The sequence below is a fragment of the Tinamus guttatus genome, unplaced genomic scaffold (genome assembly GCF_059628265.1).
Source record: "Tinamus guttatus ecotype Peru unplaced genomic scaffold, ASM5962826v1 Tinamus_guttatus_pri_ptg000226l, whole genome shotgun sequence".
NCBI lineage: Eukaryota > Metazoa > Chordata > Aves > Tinamiformes > Tinamidae > Tinamus > Tinamus guttatus.
The window spans coordinates 137,168-157,264 of record NW_028288760.1 but is presented as its reverse complement, the minus strand read 5'-3'; the positions used below and the strand labels follow the sequence as shown (position 1 = coordinate 157,264).

General features: G+C 41.4%; 1 protein-coding gene across 1 annotated transcript; it reads right to left on the bottom strand.

Annotated features, from left to right (window-relative positions):
- Positions 1-163: 163 nt before the first annotated feature.
- ODF2 (outer dense fiber of sperm tails 2) lies at positions 164-18,257 on the bottom strand. The gene is made up of 20 exons (XM_010228076.2): positions 18,172-18,257; positions 17,274-17,427; positions 15,597-15,722; positions 14,733-14,903; positions 13,705-13,871; positions 12,622-12,751; positions 12,201-12,332; positions 11,236-11,310; positions 10,294-10,365; positions 9,579-9,695; positions 8,124-8,309; positions 7,195-7,304; positions 6,382-6,517; positions 5,751-5,861; positions 5,003-5,107; positions 4,274-4,432; positions 3,308-3,408; positions 2,588-2,750; positions 2,138-2,263; positions 164-1,523 (listed from the first exon to the last, which is right to left on the bottom strand). Exons 2-20 carry the CDS (start codon positions 17,379-17,381, stop codon positions 1,350-1,352), a joined length of 2,469 nt encoding a protein of 822 aa, XP_010226378.2. The 5' UTR covers positions 17,382-17,427; positions 18,172-18,257; the 3' UTR covers positions 164-1,349.
- Between the last annotated feature and the right edge of the window lie 1,840 nt (positions 18,258-20,097).

Sequence of the window (20,097 nt, the reverse complement as noted above, 5' to 3'; positions counted from 1 at the left end):
GAGCGCGGGGCCGCGGGTTCGAGGCCGCCCCCGGGCTAGAAGCTGCGCAAACGGGGGCGGATTCCCTGCCCGCCCCAGCGCCCCTTTGTTTCCTCGGTTTGCCCAAAGATCTCCCAAGAAAGGGGGCCCCCTGTAACACCACGGACAGGCCATTTACTGCTCCTTACGCCATAGCACCTTTATTTAGTGAGAAGTTTAAGTGTTACACACGTGCACACAAAGTAACAGAACTCTCAAATAATGATTAATGTAGAAAATCCTTATGGCAAAGACTGCTCCGTGACTGCTTCACATGTAACTAGATATGAAAGAGATGAAAATAAAACCACCTGTGTTTATTTTTCTTCTCATAGGAAGCAGGGGCCAGAAGGACCAGGGCTCTGCAGAGCCCATGAGTTTTAGGGAGACATCGCACAAATGCCCTAGTTTTCCTGTAAAAGGTGGGATTTGGTTCAGCAAAGAAGTCGAGCAGCAGTAAAACTGCTCTTAAATTGGCTTAAGCCCAGGCCAGCGTTTCACGCAAACTCCCAGCTCCCACGGCATCGGCTGCGACCCCAATTTGACTCCCACTGAGATTAAACCAGAGACTTTCCTCCGAGTTCAGAGAGTTTTGGCTTGGTTCCGGGCATAATCGGGATCAGGGAAATTGGTTTGGAGGGAATAAAGCAAGTTAGAAGCTTTAATGTGCATTGAGATCACAGTGGAGACAAAAGTTGAGGATTAGAGTATACAAAATCAAGTGCAAATAGCATTCATTGCTGCTGGTATAAAACGGTTTACAAACAGGGTGGTTGTTCCGGAGATCATTTTTTTATAAGTGTAGAGCCCAGGCACTTAAGTTATTTTCATCTTCACATTTTGGGTGGGTGGACCCTCTCCCACCATCAGTTAGATCAATGTGCAATAGTAAAAAATAATACAAATAACAAAAAAAAAAAAGAAAACACACACCACACACAGAAACATGATCTCTCTAACACAGAAACGAAGAAAGATGCATGAAAATGAAAAGACCTCTAAAAAACATTAACATGCTCAACCAAAACCATTGTCAGGTTTTGAGAGCTGAAACCAGAAGGACTTTATAAGATAAAAATAGTATTTCTGCATATTCAAAATCATCTGGTTTTGGGGCATAGTGTATGGCGTGGTGCCAATGTCCAATACCATACCAGTACTGCCCTATGCTTAGGCCATATACCACCATGATTTTTACCATCTCATGGTGCAAGGAAAATAGGAAAACTTCTCCCTACCCTGAAATGGCAACCTGCTTTCCAGATAAGATATGGCTTTGAAACCTGGCTCCTTTTGTGCTTAATAGCAGAGGGGCAGGGAGAGCACAGCGCTCATGGAGAAGAACGAGAGCGGGTGGAGGAGCTCAGCAAGGCACTTTCTCCAAAAACGTTGGCATAGGAAGACTTGAGGAACTGGACATAGTTTTGCATGCTGCGGTTGGTGCTCTCCGACTGCTCCAACCGATCCTTTAAATCTTGTAGGCGGCTTTCGTACCGGCGTTCTGCCTACAGGAAGAAGCACAAAACAGGCTGAAAGGTAGCAGTGTTCAACCCAGTCACAATAACCTCAAGCTGTTCCCCTAGAGCGCCGAGGACAGCAAGAATTAACACCACAGTGGATGCTACACATAATATTATGACATTTATAATTTGTTCTGCTCATCCCCAACTCGGTTCATCAACCTGCTGATAAAAACAGAAAACAACACAGCTAATCAGTTGAGCCTTTTAAAGTGGTTAACTCCAGGATTGAGGAATAAAACGCTTTTCTCTAAAGAGGAACTTGAGTTGATCCATGTGCTAGCCCAATTCCAAGTAAAACTCAAGTAAAAACGCAGAGTAAATGGAAGATCCTTCCTCAGTATAGAGCAATTAATCTCAAAAATAATGCAAATAATAAAGAGAAAATAATAAATGTAAATAATAAAGAGAATGAGGCTCCACATTCACGAGTTACTAATATAGCAGACATGTCATGGACACATGACAATGTCAAATCTGGAAATAGCAAAAAGCTCCACACGTCTTCTGTGCAATGCCCATAGGAGCTTGGTTTATGAACTCCAGTAGCTGCCAGGACACTGCCAATACAGCAAGTGCATCTCTTGCAAATCACTCACATCATCTTTGCTCCGGCGCAACTGGCTCAGCTCTGTTTTAGTCCTACTCAGTTGGGTCTCCAAATCCAACACCTTGGACTGGGCCGCCTTCTCTCTAGATGCTGCTCGTTCTCGTGTTTGTTCCACCTACACGTAACAGAACAGTGAATTTGTCAAAGGCTTATCTATGGAAGAATAATTTTTCCCTACTGCATTGCCCACAAATGCCCTATAAAGTTTAAGGAGACTCGTTTTCATACATAAGCAGCAGCTCAATCTACTGCTTTCCTCTGTCCTGCTGCAAACTGCAGAGTAGGGTTCCCTTTCTGGAAGGCTCAAGTGCTGTCATTTTCTCCTTTGTATTTTACTGCACATGCAGTGATTTAATGGCAGATTCAGGAGATTCTTGCTATCCCATTTTTACAGTCTAAGTAATTTTGGTAAGCTTCACAAACACAAGGAATCACTTACTTGTCTTTTGGCATCCTCAATGGCCATCTCCAGCTGACGTGCCAAGGAGCTGCATTCACGGGTCTTCTCCTCTAGCCGCAGCTGACACTGGTGGATTGACTCCTCGCGTTTTGCTATGACCTGAAGGAATTCTATGTTCTGGGCACTCGTTGTCTGTAGTTTTCTAGATTAAGACAATAAGGGAAGGAAGCCTATTCATTTTAAATGAAGTGCGTTTCAGTTTGCCTTTTTTTTCATGTTTCTGAGTAGTCTGTGAATAGATTCTTTTGCCCCTCAAAAGGTCAGAGCCCCAAGAAACACATCTCCATTTCTCAGATTAGAATTTCAAAAGTTGAGGGACTTAGAGTATTCACAGACTTGCCTTTTCCCAGCTATCATCACTAAGAAGTATATATAAGCATGGGTAAAAACATCATAATAGTTAATAACCTCAGAACTGCCAAGCTAGATTGGATGAGGAGTGGGGTTTTTTTTTTCTCCTTAAGCAATGATCCTTTTTGACAACATTAGTAAAAAGTGCTTCAAAACTCTGTAACTCACTTTCTAGCAGAAAGTTTCTAATTAGATATTGTGGAATAGGTAAATGTACAAGCATCCTAGAGGCAAGTGGGGAACTGGAACAACAAGGTTGGTCAGAAGCTGTTTCAATCCCCTGAAAAAACAACGGAAAGAGGATGGAAAGGGAAGGTTAAGAGAATAAGAGTGTCTATTATTTCTAACCTTTCCAGCTCTTCCACCTTCAAGGTGAGCTGCTTATTCTCCTCCTGGGTAGACTGATACCTCTCTCTTGTCATCTCCATTTTGTCCCCCTGGAGCTCAATCTAAAAATTACAGTAATTAATTACTTCACAGAATAGTCATTGCATACCGATGGCCAAGCACCGAAAATGCATACTGCTCTCCAGAAAGAAACATGCCCAGTTCATGATTTCTGGAGAGTCCTGGAAAAGGAACAGTGGGTAGAACAGCAAAGCACTGAAAGTCCAGTTTGTTGGTGCTTTCAGTTAATTTCTAGACCAGTTCTTCAAGATCACTAATGAACAGCCAGGTCTGTAAGCACTTGCACAGAGAAGAGTCACCTGTAAGCGTAACAGTAAAGCACATAGATTAAAAGCAGCCATATGCATGAGAGCAACCCACAAAAATATTAGAGCCTGAAATACTATGCAAGTTAGTAACTCCAAGCAAATCAAAGTAAAGCACTCAGGCTGCAGGATCATTCACTGTGTCTTGAGGCATAGCAAGCCATGCCTGCAACACTTGCACACCTCCTAGGGACAAAGAATAGGGTTTGGAAAAGAACAACCTGAAATTATGATGAAAAAAACAAGGTTAGGACAGCACTTCCAGCAGAAAAAAAAAAAAAAAAAGGAAGGAAAGAGAGGGAAAGCTGACAAGATGATGAAAGTTATGGAAATGTGTGTTGGTATTCGCAGGTGTTGCCATTTAAGTTCCAATAACATTTCACACCAAGTCATAGGAAACCTTTTACACAGCAGGGAATGCTACTAACTATGCTATCTTACACAAAGACAGGCACACATGGTTATTTTGCAGCGCACGTTTAATTATTTCAACGAGACACATGAACAGAGACGAAGTCTGAACCTTCCTGTGATTAGAAATTCATGTTGATCTCGGACTCGGAGGTGGCTGTGCTGCAGGTACTTTCTGCCAGTCTCTTACCCGCTGACGAAGGTCTGTAATCATGACAGACAGGTCCGCGTTCTTTTTCTCATAACTCTGAAGCTGGTCCTGGCATTCAGCCAGCCGTGACTCTGTGATCTTCAGGATCTCAGGAAGCTTTTCTAGCTCAGCAAGCTGGCTCTGGAACTGCTGACGAGCCTATGAGACAGGTAAAGAAGGGCATGAGACACTTTGAAATGTTTATAATATTTAGAGAAGTTACTAACTTCAGTGGAGTTTTGGGGTTGTTTTGGCTGCCACAATGACACTGTGTGGATATTTGCAAGTACTGGAGTTCAAAGCCCAGGGTATCCTCCTACTGCAGCAAGCTTTCTCTTAAGACTTGGCAGGACCTGTGGAAAGGGGATGACTAAGCATTCAGGATCCTGGGCTTTATCTTTAGTAAATAGACAAGCTCTTTCCTGAGGAAAGTTAGTCCACAACAGACAGCAGTGCAAACCCACAGAGTCCACTGTTCTAAACTGTCATTTCTGCAGCAAAGGGCATACTAAAATACCTCTGAAGGACAACATATCGTCAAAAGAAATTGCTAAATGTTCAATTCATTTTGCAGAATGAAAAAGCCCCTGAACTAGACTAATGAAAAGTGCAAACTCAGATGTAAAATAAGCCCCACTTTCCCCCTCCTATCTGTAGCCATTCACTACATTAAGAACAGGGTGGATCCATGAATATCTGCAATATATAATCTGATAGAAAAATAGTTACCAGTTCAATCTCTTTGTTCATTTCATTCTTTAATGTCTTATTCTCTTTATCACAGATCTCCAGTTTTGCTGTCACATCATCTGCTTCCATTCGGTTCTTCAACACCTGGGCATACAAAAAAAGCCATACATCACTTATCTGTTATAGTTTTCAAAATATATGCTGTACTTTGGAGCAATTAAAACTGCTCAAGGATCACCAACAGGATTCTTACAGGACTAAGCATGACCCCAGATTAAGTCTAAGTTCACTTTCTGCCTCTCCTACTAGGATCACTTGAGCTTCCCACAAAACCTACTCTTCCTTTTGCCCCATATTCCTAGCATCACAATACACACATCCTAAAGCAGCAGTCAAGAAACAGCATTTACTCTACTGAAGGGCAATAGAGAGCATCTGACTAGGATTACTTTATCTTTTAAGAAAAGGAGCAGGGAAAATGGAATAATTAGTCTTTAAAAATTATTATTGATCAAGATATCTATCAGTGAGTCAGCTCTTCTTAATGATTTAATTATCAGCACATAGAGAGGAAGGCAGCTCTTCCACTCTTTGGCATAAGGCACATGACAATCTGAATGCTGCCATTTGAAAGGCAAGAAAGAAAAAAAAACAAAGCGACAAGGACCTAAAACATATGGAACTGCACATCCTCAGAGAGCAGACAAAGGCAGGCCAGCAAATAACAGGAAGAGGAGAGGTCACTTTTGTGCAAGGACTGAAAGACTGCGTAAGATGCACAATCTACCTGTGACTTGTAGGTTTCAATCAACCCTTCGTAATTCTTGACAGAGCTCTTGAGCTGTTCCACTTCCGAGTGTGCTTTGTTCAGCTTTTCCTCCATTGGGACCACACTAGCCTGAAAAAAACAAAATATCTTCCAGTCAGTGCTTGGAAATAACTACCACATTACATGGCTAAGATTTGTCTAGATTATGAAGAATAAATTTTTGTTTGCCTAAGATAGTCAAGTGTTCCAGATTCCAATGGATTGGCACATTTATACCAAAGCATCACGTTGTTCACCTACAAGGTCACTCTTCTGCCATTCTCTCTAGGTAAACTACAGTTTTTAATCTCTGGCCAGCAGGATTATTACAAGATGCAAGATTTCAGATGGATGGTACAGGGCTTGGGATTGGATATACTTCTACCCAAAATGCTGAAGAAAACAAGTCCTTCCACACTGCTCACTTTTTCTCTTTCTTATGTTTTTTACCAGCTTGCTTGCCCTGTCCCACTCAAGTTATGGCAAAATTGATTCAAAACTAATTGGCAGCAATGGGGGCAGTTCACCTCTGTCTTCAGAGGCAAAGCAACTTATTGTAACTCCTTCCTTTTGCTCTAGCATTTCAGGTCCAAACCCTGGAATCACCAACCTTCAGCCTTTCGTTCTCCATTTTGAAGGAAGTGGTTTCTGTGGCCTGTCGATGCAATTTATCCACCAAGACATCTCTGTCCTCTCGCATCTTCTCCTCCAGGGTTTTCTGCTCTTCCAGCAAGTCTGTAATACGGCTGCCATACAAAGAAAATTAATCCTTAAATGATTAAGAAAATAAAGACGACTCCCTCGTCCATGAAACTTAGCTTCAGAAACATGGCTTTTCCCTACCCTTTTATCTTGCCCTCCATGCAGCTGTGCACACCTATGTTTCATGCTGCTATACTCTCTTGATCTCCTTGGCCTACTAGAAAGTCTCTGGAACTGTTAACTCGAGCTCAGATGCATTGCCCCCAGGATCGCAGAATAAAGAAAAATTTCTCTTGTGCCACACACCTACATTTTTTTCCCTGCAGCAACAACTGTAATGGAGGGATACTGACAGATTTTCTTCAAAAGAAGATTGGCATGAACTATACCGCCTGTAATTTCTAACCCCTTTCATTCAAGGATCTCAAACATCTCAAAAGGGGACTTTTAATTAAGCTTAACGCTTCACCTAAATTATTTTAAAGAATCACAGAAAGGCAAAGGAATGAAGATATCTAACTATCAGAAAGCCCTTTGTTGTGACAATCCAGCAGCAGAAACCACATCCTTCTCTCTCCAGTCTCTCTTCTAACCCTTAGATAGTAATATTTTTGTTTTCCTGGATATTTACAGACAAACTTGGAAATTCCATTGATTCATTCTTGAACTAGGAACTCATCCCCACTTCCGCCAGTTTCTCCACACTAATTTTTTATTTAACCTGTTCAGCATAATAATTTCCAGTTCGAGGTCGCTCTTGTCCTTCACTACTTTGTTGTAGCGACTCCTCCAGGACTCCAGAGTAGACAGTGCCTCAGCAACATAACTGTCCTGTTAAAAGAAGAAAATTAAATACATGAGAAAGAGCAATAATGACAAAAACATAATTGGTACAATATGGTGAAACACTGATATGTGTGTGGAGTTAACTGAGGCTTTACCAAAGAGACTTATTTCAATTCTTCTCGACCCTTTACAGAAGCCATTCTACAATATTAATACCAGACAGTACACACAATAAGCAAAGAAAGGGGAATCCTCTTTGAAGACAGCAAATCAATTACCAGAAATACAAAGTATGGCTAAGATTTCAGTCGAGGCTCTGGTCCCTGGAATTTTAAAGAAGAATAAGAATTTTAAAGCAGGGAAGAATCAGGTAGCATCACATCCATGTTCCTTCTGATTTGTCTTCATCTTGCTTTTCTGCTTTTGTTTGATATCCTTTGGCATTTTTTTCATCAGGAAGTTTCAGTGCATCTCTAACTGTTCTGCATACTTTTCTGTTCTGCATAGCTTTTTGTTTAACAGCCAATTCCATTCAGAATTTTCAGGCAAAACCACAATGTCTTATTGGCTTCCATCAACCTTTGGATTATACTAGAGAACCAGATGAAAAATCAGATCTCTTAATTTAGTATGATCCAAGTTATTTCACCTCCGAGACTACTGCAGCGAATAGTAATAGCTCAGTGAATAGACAGCTCAGAAAATTGGGTTTGTTCTAAACTTAGCATAAATGGGCCAAAGCATCAGGACAAAAATAAATCTCATTAGTTGAAAGCAGATTCTCTCCCCAGGGCTGATACCAGAAGTCAAGGATTTAGATGCAGGATCTGAAGAGACACCCCTTGTTCTCCTACTATCCGGTACCTTTTCTGCCAGCTGGACATTCAAGTGCTCTGCGTACTCCTCACTCCGCTCTGCCCGGTCTTTCTGGGCACGGATGGCTTTCTTCAGGGCCTCCTTATCACGGTCTGCCTTCTGCCTTACCTCCTTCAGCTGTTCCATGATATGTTCCACCTCTACCTTATGCTGAGCTCCATTGCGCTCCAGATTCTGCAGTGGGGAAGAAGCACAGCACAGGGAATAACCACCTTGTACCTAAATCCTCAAATGGTTAACTAATTTCCTAGCAAGCATGGAAAGACATGGGCGTAAGTCCTCAAGCTTTCAGTCTGAAGGTACTTGTAATCTCATTTCATTTGCACAGTCCTAACACTGGCAAGCATGTCAGCATGACCTCTGCAACGCTGAAAAAGCTATAGCCTCAATGCCAATATTGTTTGCTTTTAAACAAAAAGTCACAGTGTATTCCAGACACACAGAAACAACTCCCTTCACTGCAACTTGCAAAGTAATGATGCAGAAAAAAAAAGTTTGAAGGTGCCAAAAATAAGAAATCCCCTGGGAAAGACCTTTTTTTTTTTCCCCAAAAAAACTCAGCTGATTTTTACAAATGTTAAAAAACAGAAGTTATATCCAGTATTTCCACCTTGATCTAAAAGATGTTACACACCAGAATCAAAAAGTAGACTCCCTCAAATGCCTGTCAAACTCGAAAGAAATGAGGCAGTGACCTCATTTAAAAGTAGGGCAACTCTATTGACCTCTCAGTACTTCAAAACTAAAATTATCTCGCTGTTTCTTGCTAGTTGTAGGGTTTCTAAAAGAGTCTTAATTTGTTCTTTCATGAGCTCCTGTGTCCATAATACCAGTTTCTTCTCCTGACCAAAACTGATAATAGCAAACAGCCTTTCAAGCTACCCAAGCACATTCTTGTTTTAGCCCAAATGCTCACATGGAATAATATGGCTATATTAAGTTGTATTCCTTAAGAGAATTAAAGCTTTTCTAAACCATTATCACAGTTATGTTCTTTACATCAATGGATAAGTTAAGCATAAGACTTTAAATCAAGATAGACCAGGGGAACACTCTCCTCCTCATTAATTGTGAGTTTAATCAAACACAGGAACTCATGGCACAGCATTGTTTTCCAAGAAAACAAATTAAATTGTTTACAATTGCCTTGATACCTAATTTAAACATATCACATATTACATTTATTTAATTACATATTAATGAACTTGGAAAAAAAATCTAAGCTTATGATTTTGCCTCATGTCATCAGAGGTAAAAAGATTTTTCTTTTCCTACTTCAGCTGAGAAGCACAGTGTATACTAATATGACATAAACAGCACTGGGTAGTATTCCAGTCTACCAGACAAAGCAGAAAAATAGTTGGAGAATTCTATTTCCCTTTTCAGTTGATTTTTCTCCTGAATGTAAATGAAAAGACAATCCTGAGATCACTGAAAACGTACCCGGATCTGGATACTCAGACGGTTGTTTTCAGCTTCTTTATTTCGCAGTTGCGCTTGTAAATGGCCTCTCACGGCCTCCATAGATTTGGAGAGCTCACATGCCGTCTTTGCCTGGTCCTAAATATGAAACAAACACTCAAAACAGGGCACGCACTTTCTTTTGATGTAAACAAGTAGAAGAAACACTTTCTTCTGTGAACATTCAGTGCAGAAGTCTGAAACTATCTCCAGCCACCTTCACTTGCCTCAGAGGGACCCTCACTAGCTCCTTTTCGCTACCCAAACAAGCAACAAATGAGCAGCCATTTCTTTTACGTCAGATATGAATGAATTAGCTTGAAAGATTTGTTTTAGACAAAATATCCGTCACATCTGTCTTTTCCATCACATTTCCCTTCTACTTCCTATGTAGAGGAACAGAGTGGAATTTGACATTAGAGACCAGGAGAACCTTAGACAGAAAGGCAATTTATGGATAAGCCTGGACAAAAAGAGAATACTGCCTGGTCATCTTTGTGATGGAATTTTTATTAATAAGATTTTAAATCCACAACTGTGGGGGAAACAGGTGGCTCTCTGTCTGCTCTTATGGAAGCCAGTCATTTGATCCCTTAAAGAATAACTGTCTACAAGACCAGACCTATGCATTGGGTTATCTGTGCCTCCGCAGAGCTGGAGGTTAGAGCAGGAAGGGGAGAACAGACAAGGCAGCTACCTTCTCTGTCCGTATCTGAACGGTAAGGTCATCCACCTCTTTTTCTTTCTCCTGAAGCATCATCTGGAGTTGCTAGAAAACAAAACATCACTTATATTTTAAGAAAAAAAAAAACATATAAATTGGGTGGGGGGGGAGAGGGGGAGAATTGGTTCTCTCCCAGGCCCCTTTGATGCACAGAACTCTCAGTCTGGTATCCACAGCAACAGCTTCCACAGCCTAGGACAAAATTGTCTCCATTCTTCTCAAGCAGAAAGCAAAATGGAAGCCAATGCAACTGTGTAGCAAGGCCAGCCAAGAACGAGAACCGAACAGCACTAGTTACTAGCACTAGCACTCCACAGCCAAAAAAATGCACTGCTCACATTTCAAAGAGTTTAAAAACTTCTGGCAATACCAGAACTATTTTTCAGTTTACAGATAAGGCAACAAACAAAACCTGGCACTAGGTCATTCACTCAGTATCAGAAGCAGGAACAGAAAACCTGCCCTCTTTTGCTTTACTATCTCTAAGATGATTTCCATAGTGAAAGCTGTAAAATTCTATCCCAGCTGTCAGGGCTATTTTAGTGATGGATATTTTCTTCCCCACCCCCAGAGATTTCTTTTTAAAGACACACATAGCACAATTCCTGCTCTGTACATTCAGTACCACGTGAAAAAGTAGGCAGAATCATTTATGTTTCTACTGAGAAATATCAATTTTTTTTTAAACAGTTGAGTACTGTAAAGCATTGCTGTACACTTACGGCTATGAAAATCTAACCACTTTGAAGCACAGTAGGTTGTTAATCAGAGGGACACTGTAATGCCTCTCACTTGAACAATAACCTTTTTTGACATTGGAGTAAAACTTGGTGGCTGAACAAATGTCAAAGAAGAGCTTGTAGTTTCAAGTATTTGCTTTATCATTCCTTAGGGAAAAAAAATTGTCTTGCTTACCACTTTCTCTGCATCTGCATCAGCCAGCCTTTTCAGCAGTGTTCCCTGTTGCTCCAATATCTTCTGAGCATCCTTCTACAAGAGGAATATGCAAGAAAAATTGTTAACCCAGAAGCCATGTTCACTTTTTATTCACAAAGAACCAGCCCTCCAAAGCAATCAGTATTTTATATAAATTCTTCAGATGGAACTGGGGAAATCAACCATCCTCCTCCTGTTGCAGCAGCAGTTCTCAGAAGATACCAAAAAGCATTAGTTTGACTACATGTTTTACATAACATCAGATCCCAAAAAGCTTTTCCTCTTTTCCCATCCCAAGGATGATATTAAAAAGCACAATGTCAATTTAAAATCTTTAAAAATACTTTCACTATTGAGGGAAATGCACAAAATGGCACTTAGTTCTTTTCTCCATGCTCACTAGAAGCTGATAAAATTATTACGATTGCCCTGCTTTTACTCAAATGGGATACAAGCTACAGAAATAATAGTAATTGCACTTCTGTTTACTGTTTGTACAGTTCACCTTCTGAAAATAGTATTTTGAACATATTTATGTTACTTCTAGCCCTCAGACTTCAGGCAACAAAACTACAGCAGCAATATTTCAGACTAGCATGATTAGCAGAAGTGTTGGTGGAGATGCTGAAGACAGAACCAATGGGGAGTATAGTACAGATACAAGTATAAGATCTGCAAACACAGCTGTACCCAGATGAGAAAGACTTGGCTAGACAGTAGAGCCTTTTAATGCAATAAAAGACTTAGATGCTACAAAATCCCAGTCTGACTTCATTGAAGCAGGCAGAGAGAACGAAACAATCTATCCTTTGTAACACAAGACCAGCAGCAAAGTTGAGGACAAACAACAGTTAAAAGCTCCCAAACTCAAGTTCAATTTTCAGGCCACAAGAGAGTATTTGCCTCCTGTAGTCATCCCAGCTCAAGCACACAGCACTGCTCACCTCCCGGGTTTGCTGCTCTTTAAGAAGTTCTCGGAGTGTCCGGTTGGTTTCTTCAAAGGTGCTCAATTTCTGTAGCAGCAGCTCTTTTTGTCTTGTCAGTGTGTTAATATCCGAGCTGCTCATGTGTTTCTCCTAAGAAAAAGGGAGATGTGCTCACATGCAACGTCTCAGTCTGGAATTAAGCTGTGAAGTTGACATAAGCACAAGCAGTGCAATAGTCATCACTGTATGTGCAGAAGGGTGTGGGGATGCTGCAAATAAACATCCCAATTCCCAACAGGTTTAGCAAACACCTTAAGCATGTTAAATCCCTCCACATGTCCTTATGTTTCTCTGCATCAGCAACACGACCATTAGTTTTGAAGCAGCTGTATAACGGGACAACGTAATAAAGGCAGCAATAAAAACGGCCAACACCTACAATGTTGAGTCTCCCGATTGTATCTTTCAGAGCATCGATCTGTTTGGCTGCTGCTGCTCCATCCCTCTCTGCTTCATTCAGCTTGGACATCAGACACTCCTTCTCACGCTGCAAGCACTTTTTCTGTAGCCTGTAATGAGAATTCAGCCATCAGAGCAACAAGTAGCTGTGACAGTTGCACCAGCCGCTATGGACACAGTGTTTCCAGCGTTAAAAGGGATAAAAACCCTTTAACAGGAATACAAAAGCTTTAAAGAAGTACCCACTAAGATACACCCTCTCTCTGTGTGGAAGCTGTTTTCACAGAAGCCAGTAGATTCCAGGAGCTTGCTAGGAACTCAACCATGAAAAGACACTTAAGACATTACCAGAAACAAGCCTCCAAATGAGCGATGTCTGAATGTGGAGCAGGAAAGCACACCAACATCTATCGCTCAGAATTTTTAATAGGTAATTGAAAGTCTCAGAAGTATACAGAGTTTTCAGAAGAATATACATAGTATTAACTTCAAAGTGATCTTTCTTGAGGGGAAAATAGGAGAAGCTTCCCTAACTCTTCAGACATGAGACAGATACAAGTACATCAAACTGAAAGGGACTTTTACAGTCACCAAAAAAAAAAAAAAAACATAATTCACTGCTCCCACAGCTGTCACTCTTGTCTCAGTATGACTTCCATAAAGGTCAAAAACCCTCCTTTAATTCTCAGATCCATCTTTATTCATTTCTTCCTGTACCAACATTTTCACAATCCAATTGACACCCCTTGACCTTTAAAACACTAGTAACAGAGCCAAGACAACCTCTAGTAGGCCAATTCAAGTGAACTTCTTTCAAACTCCTCTCAAAGCATTTTTCTCAATGTTAATAATTGTGTTAGAGCTCTTCTCTGCAGCTGCCACCATCTGAAGTTACCTTACTCAATACAAAAGAAAAACAAAACAAAACAAGAATGTTTGTTCTTCAGCAAATGCCATCCAGATCTAGGGTACAAACTGCAGCTTTATTTGATGTTAGCAATGAAGGTGCTAAGTGCCCTGCAAATACCACTGTTTGCAGCAAAAATGGAGAACTGGTGCTTACATGGTCAGATCTTTCTCCTCTTTCATGCGCTCAATATTGCGTCTGAGCAGTGTGTTCTCATGTTCTGTTTCCACCAGCTCTTGAGTGACCTCATTCAGTTCTTCTTTCTGCTCTTCTAGGAGACGTTTTGTCCTTTGCTGCTGTTCCTCCTGTTTCTGCATCTTGGCCTGATAGAGATACATTTAAACAGAGCTTAAGACAAAACGGATGCTTTTTGAGTGGAACGGATCTCAAACCACTGAGCCAGCTATTGCAAATAGTAATAGCAAAGAACCACATTTTTTTTTGTCTAGATACTTCCAGACGGATCACAAGGGGCATACTTTACTTACCACCTGGAAATAACTGGTGTCCCATAAACAAGAAATAGGAGGACTCAAACTTCCTAGCTTTAAATTAGATACCAAAAATTGTAATCAGCCGTAAGACGTGACCTGTCCATGAGACCTAACAGGGAAGGAGCTCAGATAGAGCAACAGAGATACAAAATCTCCAATCCTCAATGTAAACTTAGAGGAAAAATAAAACTGCAGTTTGTTACCACCATAGAGCATCTTATGGAGTCTGGGAACCTCTTTATCCATTTCCTAAATGCTGTCAAGTACTTAAGAGGCTGTTCAGCTGGAGAACACATCACTGTGTTGCATACTTGGAAAGAGAATCATAACAGTCTTTTTGAATAACTAATACAGTAATAAGTAATAAACCATCATTATACCTTATACAATTATTTTTCACTTTTGAAAATGACCAGTTTTCAGATTTTAGGCTTGACCAGGAGCAAGATTATTTGGGAAATGAAGCAAAACCTTTTTTAAATGGATAAGGTATCAAATGTTTCATAGTAGGCATTAATGAGTTTCTCTCTATGCAGATGAGCTCTTTAAACAAATTGCATTAATCTCTTTAAGACAGTTAACTAAGGGCCTGGGTAGCGTTCCATTCCACCAAGACAGGACTCCAACCTCCTCTTGCCAAACAATCAGCTACAAAGTCTGAGCTTTCAGGCCTTTACGTAGTCTCCTCACCTCATTCTTCAGCGTTCCCACCACGTTCATCAAGCTATCAATCTTCTTTTCATATTCACTCATTTTGCAGCAAACAGCATCCTCCTCATCTGTAGAGAGGTCACTAAGGCGCATCACTGACAACATTTTTTCTGAATCTGAAGGTGTAATTTCTAGGCGGTGAGTTGGTCCCTGGTAGAAAAGCAATAAGAGGCAGCATTGAAGCATTTTTTTTTAAATATAAAAATTATAAACAATGTTCTAACCTTAACTCCGCCAAAAAGAGAGACCAGTGCATATCACTAGCAATAATATTTGGAAGGAAGGAAAGAAGAAAAAAAAATGTGAACAGAGCTTTTTCACATCTGTCAGAGAAAGGTCAAGAACACAGGAAAGCAAAATCCAGCACACACAACGGGTGCTTTAACATTCAAACAGGAAAAAGAAGAAATAATGGAAGTTCAAATTGTCATCTAGCATGATCCAGTAGTGCAAAAGACAATATTGTTGAGTTATGAAAAAAAAAAAAAGTATTACACATTCCTACACAAATGTTCCACATTTCAGAAAAGACAAACAGCAGCAGTTCCCTTCTGTGCTCCATATGAGATTTTGAAGGAGTTGAAATATAATGAACAAAAGGATCTTTTCTGTTGCTTGTTTTGTTTTAAGACAGAAACATATGAGATGGCCATATAGGCCATCAATTTTTATTTATGAAAAAGTGAAAAGGATAAGTATGAGATACCTAAATGAATGCAAGGTGACAGTGCCCTTCTCTCACATGAGTACGCTTTCCTCCAGCCTGCCATTACCCAACTGTTTTTCTTCAGCCTCAGATAAACCTGGAAGTTTACTTTAAAGAGGAAGCAGAATCAACCATACCTCCCATTTGTAGGTGGTCTCCCGGACAGATGTTTTGCCTGGGGGCACCCAGGGGGCCTTCGTTTTCACCCGGACATTTCGGCGCATGCTCACAGTATCCCCTCTTGTTCTCTGTTTGTGCTTTTGCTGAAGAAAGGGAAAGAATAAAATAAGTCACAGGCTTTATAGGAATCATTTAGATCTTCAGTGCCATTAAAACAAAAGAAAGCTCAGGGTTGCAAAAATATCACCTAGTGTTTCACATGATACACCAGATCAGGCAGCTCATCTTAGCTGAGGAAGCAGCGGTCACGGGGGAACACCAGCCAGAGGAAAGGTTAGTGCATATTCAGGTGACGGAATGGCAGGAGGGGCACATTCTTGCTATTTATCACATAGCAACTCTGTGACATCATGGGGAACTCTGTGCCTGTGATGCAATGAGAACCTTAGTCACTTGGCAGGCCTGGGGCGGGGCGTGGGGGTGAGAACAAAAAAAATAATAATAAATCGTGTCCTCTGTACGAAGGAAAACAAAAAATATTGTAATACGATCCATTTAGGTGCAAAAGGAATGACATGAGATATCCCTTCTCCATTCTGGATCCAGATCCTAAAACAGCAGCCCTACCAGAAAGAGGGGAAGAAAAAAAAAAAAAAACAAAAAAAAAACAGTCTACTTGGTTACAAAAAGCCACCAAAGTGTTTTACTAGTATATCCATGTTTATTTGAATTGAATTTGAGGGGCTCCATACTTGCCATTGGCAATAAGCATATAAATTAATAGAGGGTTTAAAACATCTGTAGATATGAGGAAGAATGAGCTAGCAACTTCCATCACCTTTTGAGGATACTTTCACATAAACAACATCCATCTGCAAGGCAGGAGATCATATGGCGAGCAAATCTACTTCACTATCACCTCCTAGTCTATTGCAGATAAGGCTACCAAGAAATCATCTTTGTCACATTGCAAAATAGAACATGGTAGAAGGCTCAAGCCTCTCTTTTTCCCTAAGTACATAATTTAATACAACAGGTAACTTGTAATGCCCAGCTATTCTTCTTTTTGTTGTTGTTGTTGTTGTTAAAGAAAGAGTTTGGAGATTAAGCCAAAAAAGAACCAAATGTTTGATTATCATGGCACAAATTCAAGGAAATAAGAAGGAAGGAAATCCTCAGACCCACAGAGCATTGGAGCAGGACTTCCCCAGGCTTCAGGTAAAAGGACAGGAAAAGTTTTTGTTAGCAGATGTACAAAAGCCTCCATTTGATAGGACTCAACACTAAAAGGTGAATTTTATTTCAGGGTTTGTCATGGCCGAGGCACTACTCTAAGTCATTTATTTTACTTACCTAAATTGTAATGCAGAGGGCCATGTAATGCAAAGTTTAAATATTTGTAAGTTTTTTAAATTATTATCTAAAAATTATCAGAAGCAATACTTCACAAAACCATAAATTTTAACATTATAACCAAGCCATGAAAACTAACTACATATTCAGTATCATACCTAAATAATCTTAGAGAAAATGCTACTGAGAAATCATCACTGAATATGAATAAAGTTAATAAGGCAATGAGTTTTACAGTTCTAATATAAAAGCCAAAGCAAACCTTGAAGACTGGGTGGTGTTCCTAGGACCTTTCGCTTTCCTCATTTGCAGAGGACACACAAGCAGCTACACACTCATACCTGGCATTTTGTAGGTGTTGTTTTCTGACCCTTTTTAATATGGACATGGACAGGGGTGTTTTCATCCACATGGACGTGCAAGGGGGGAGATGAGGAACGGTTCTTCATGGCTCTTCTCCCACAAACGGGAAAGGGCAATACAGTGAAAGAAAACCTGTGGATAAGGAAACTGGAAATAACAACATTTCCCTTTGTGGCAAAGAGCAACAATGGCCAGCGCTGGCTAAAGCTTGAACTTCCTTTCAGTAATATCTGCCATTTTGAACTGCACGCTGTTCTGCAGTAAAACTAGAAATAACAGAAATTATTTTGCAGCTTCTGGTATTTTCTGCTTTTAACACGGCTATCAAAGACCCGCTACAGTTAGATTGAAAGCGGGTGTCTGGAAGATTCATTAGAATTCAAAGTTTTAAAAGCAAGTAAGCAAATCCCGAGCTCTGGTAACCAACACCATCTAATTTCTGAACAGAAATGTTATGGGGCAGGGAAGAATTAGTTCCAGTTTAGTTAACAAAAATTAACAGGAAACCATAAGATCTTTGTATTTACATGCCAGAAGCAGTAAACTCTTTCATGTGTGCTTAATTTCAAGCTATCTTTTTGAAGGTAAACAAGCTAAGCTTTTAGATCACAGCCAATCTTGTTTGTTGATGATGATATTTCTCAGTGATGCATATACTTACAAATTCAAACATAATTGCATGCATAAGTGCCTAACACAAGGAGAAAAGCCTAGAAACACAAGGTTAAAATAATCAGTTTTAAACATGAGCCTTTGGTTTATTTGGTATTATTTTTATTTGATATAAAGCAATTACAAATCTTACAAAAATCCGCTAAAAGCACTAACCTGATTCAGGCAAAAATGTTCTTGCCAGCCTAAGATATATTTACTTACAGTTATTGACAAGCTTTCAGATCCTCTTGACACTGTTCTCTGAGCACAGACTGAAGTCACTTGATTCTTGATGGGCGAGGGAAACCTGATAGAGAAATAATAGAGTGACCAATACTAGAAAGGGGTACCGATTTCTGAGCATCCCTATTCCCTTCAGTACAAGGGATCATGCAGGGTCAAATACATCAAATGTAAAAGCCTAAACAAGAGCTAGTGTGTCAGTGCATCCTCTGCCTGACAAGCATGGGATGAGGGAGGAGCTGAGATTATCGTTCATATATTTTGCTGATGAAAGTAGTTATAAAGTGTTTTGTACAATGATACAAAGTAATGTTATTGCAACAACTAAAGCCCTTCAAATTATCAATGCAATTTTTAGCTAATTTTGTAAGGAAACAAGGTTGAACACTTCTAGGGTGCCTGTCCGTCTCCCTTCCCTCCCAAGCCACACGTGCTCAAAAACTTCTGGTATCCACTTCTAGCAAACAATTCAGTAAAACTTGAGAGAAACGTAGGGGCCTCGTATGCAGTCTAGTTTTATACAGTATGGTAGGCTGAGGAGATGGGTCTAAATCTGTGCTCCTGCTGAAGAAAAGTCTGCAACGTGAGTCTACAGGGCTATATTGCTCCAGATAAACTGCTCCTAATGGCTAATCAGCACGCGCCAAAACGGGCTCAGCTACAGCATGAGCAGCTTCTCTTGTGCTAGTGCTTACAGGACTGGCTATGACAGCAATGGAAGAGGGAGCTCAAAAGACTAGTTTCCATTGGGGAGAACAAGGCAGAGTTACCAACGTGAGAGTATGTACAGGATGCAGGACACACAATCCACAGGAAACCAGGCTTAGTTAATGATAGGGATCCGCTTGTTCATAATTTGCTACCTAACAGTGTTACAAGTAAAGCACTACCTGCTTTTTGCAGGTTTGCAAGTAAAGCGGGTTTTGTACAATACATTTGCTAGATCAGATCACTTCTTATAGCTCATTTATTGTTATTTCAGCTTGTCAAGCTTCCTGGGATAACCTGCTCCAGGCCAAATTAGTAAAGCCGCTTTGACTTTCTGCTAGAATGTTAAGTTTTGATTACTAACTCCAGCAGTATAGTAAAACTAGGCATCAAATGAGGAACTGCTAGTATAATCCAGATTATTAAAAGCTTCATTTTAAGGAGGATCATTAGCGCAACGGAGAAAAGCACAAAACGGTACTGCTGTTATATGCTTGTTACTGCTATTAATTGTCACGGCAAGACGAAGGAACAAGAAAACACCAGGAGAACGCCAGACAAGGAGTGGGAAACACCGTGTTCCGTGTGTTAGTGGGAAACGGCCCAGGATGCTGGTACTTGAGATGGGAACCAGTAACAGGAATGTTCCTAACGGAACCGGCTACCCACCCCGGCCGTTACACGAGCGCAGCCGTTACAGAGAGTCACAATTTGGGAGGTTCGGTTCCGTTCGGCAACATCAACGCGGCGCAACCGCCGCCGCAGAGCCCGCCCCGTTGCCAAGCCCCGGCAACGGCCGCCAGACCGCGGAGCGGGCGCCGCTGGGCGCGGCTTCAACCGCCTCACCGCGGGCCTCCAACGGCCGCTCGCCGCAGAGCACCGCCCTCCGCTGCCCCCTCACCGAGCAGGGCCGAGCGAGGCCCGCAGCCGCCGCCTCAGCAGGTCCTCGGCGTCGGCGGCGAGGCTGCCATGGAGACCCCGCGGGCGGGAGGTGGCGGGCGGCGGGAGGCAGCACCAGGGGCAGCGGGCGCCGCCGCCGCCGCACTTCCGGGCGCGCCGCCGCGCCGCCGCCCGCGGCTCCGCCATTGGGCGATTCAAACGCGCCTCGCGACGCGGCCCCGCCTCACAAGGGCGTCGCCCCCGGCGCCATAGCAACCCGCGCGGGGCCCCGCCCCCCGCCCGGCGAGGCTCCGCCCC

Excerpts from the sequence above, each read along its gene's own strand:
- ODF2 (XM_010228076.2), bottom strand. The coding sequence starts at position 17,381 with ATGAAGAACCGTTCCTCATCTCCCCCCTTGCACGTCCATGTGGATGAA. Across the intron at positions 11,311-12,200 it reads AAGAGCAGCAAACCCGGGAG|AAGGATGCTCAGAAGATATT; the intron begins GTGAGCAGTGCT and ends TTCCTCTTGTAG. Across the intron at positions 4,433-5,002 it reads TGAACAAAGAGATTGAACTG|GCTCGTCAGCAGTTCCAGAG; the intron begins GTAACTATTTTT and ends CCTGTCTCATAG.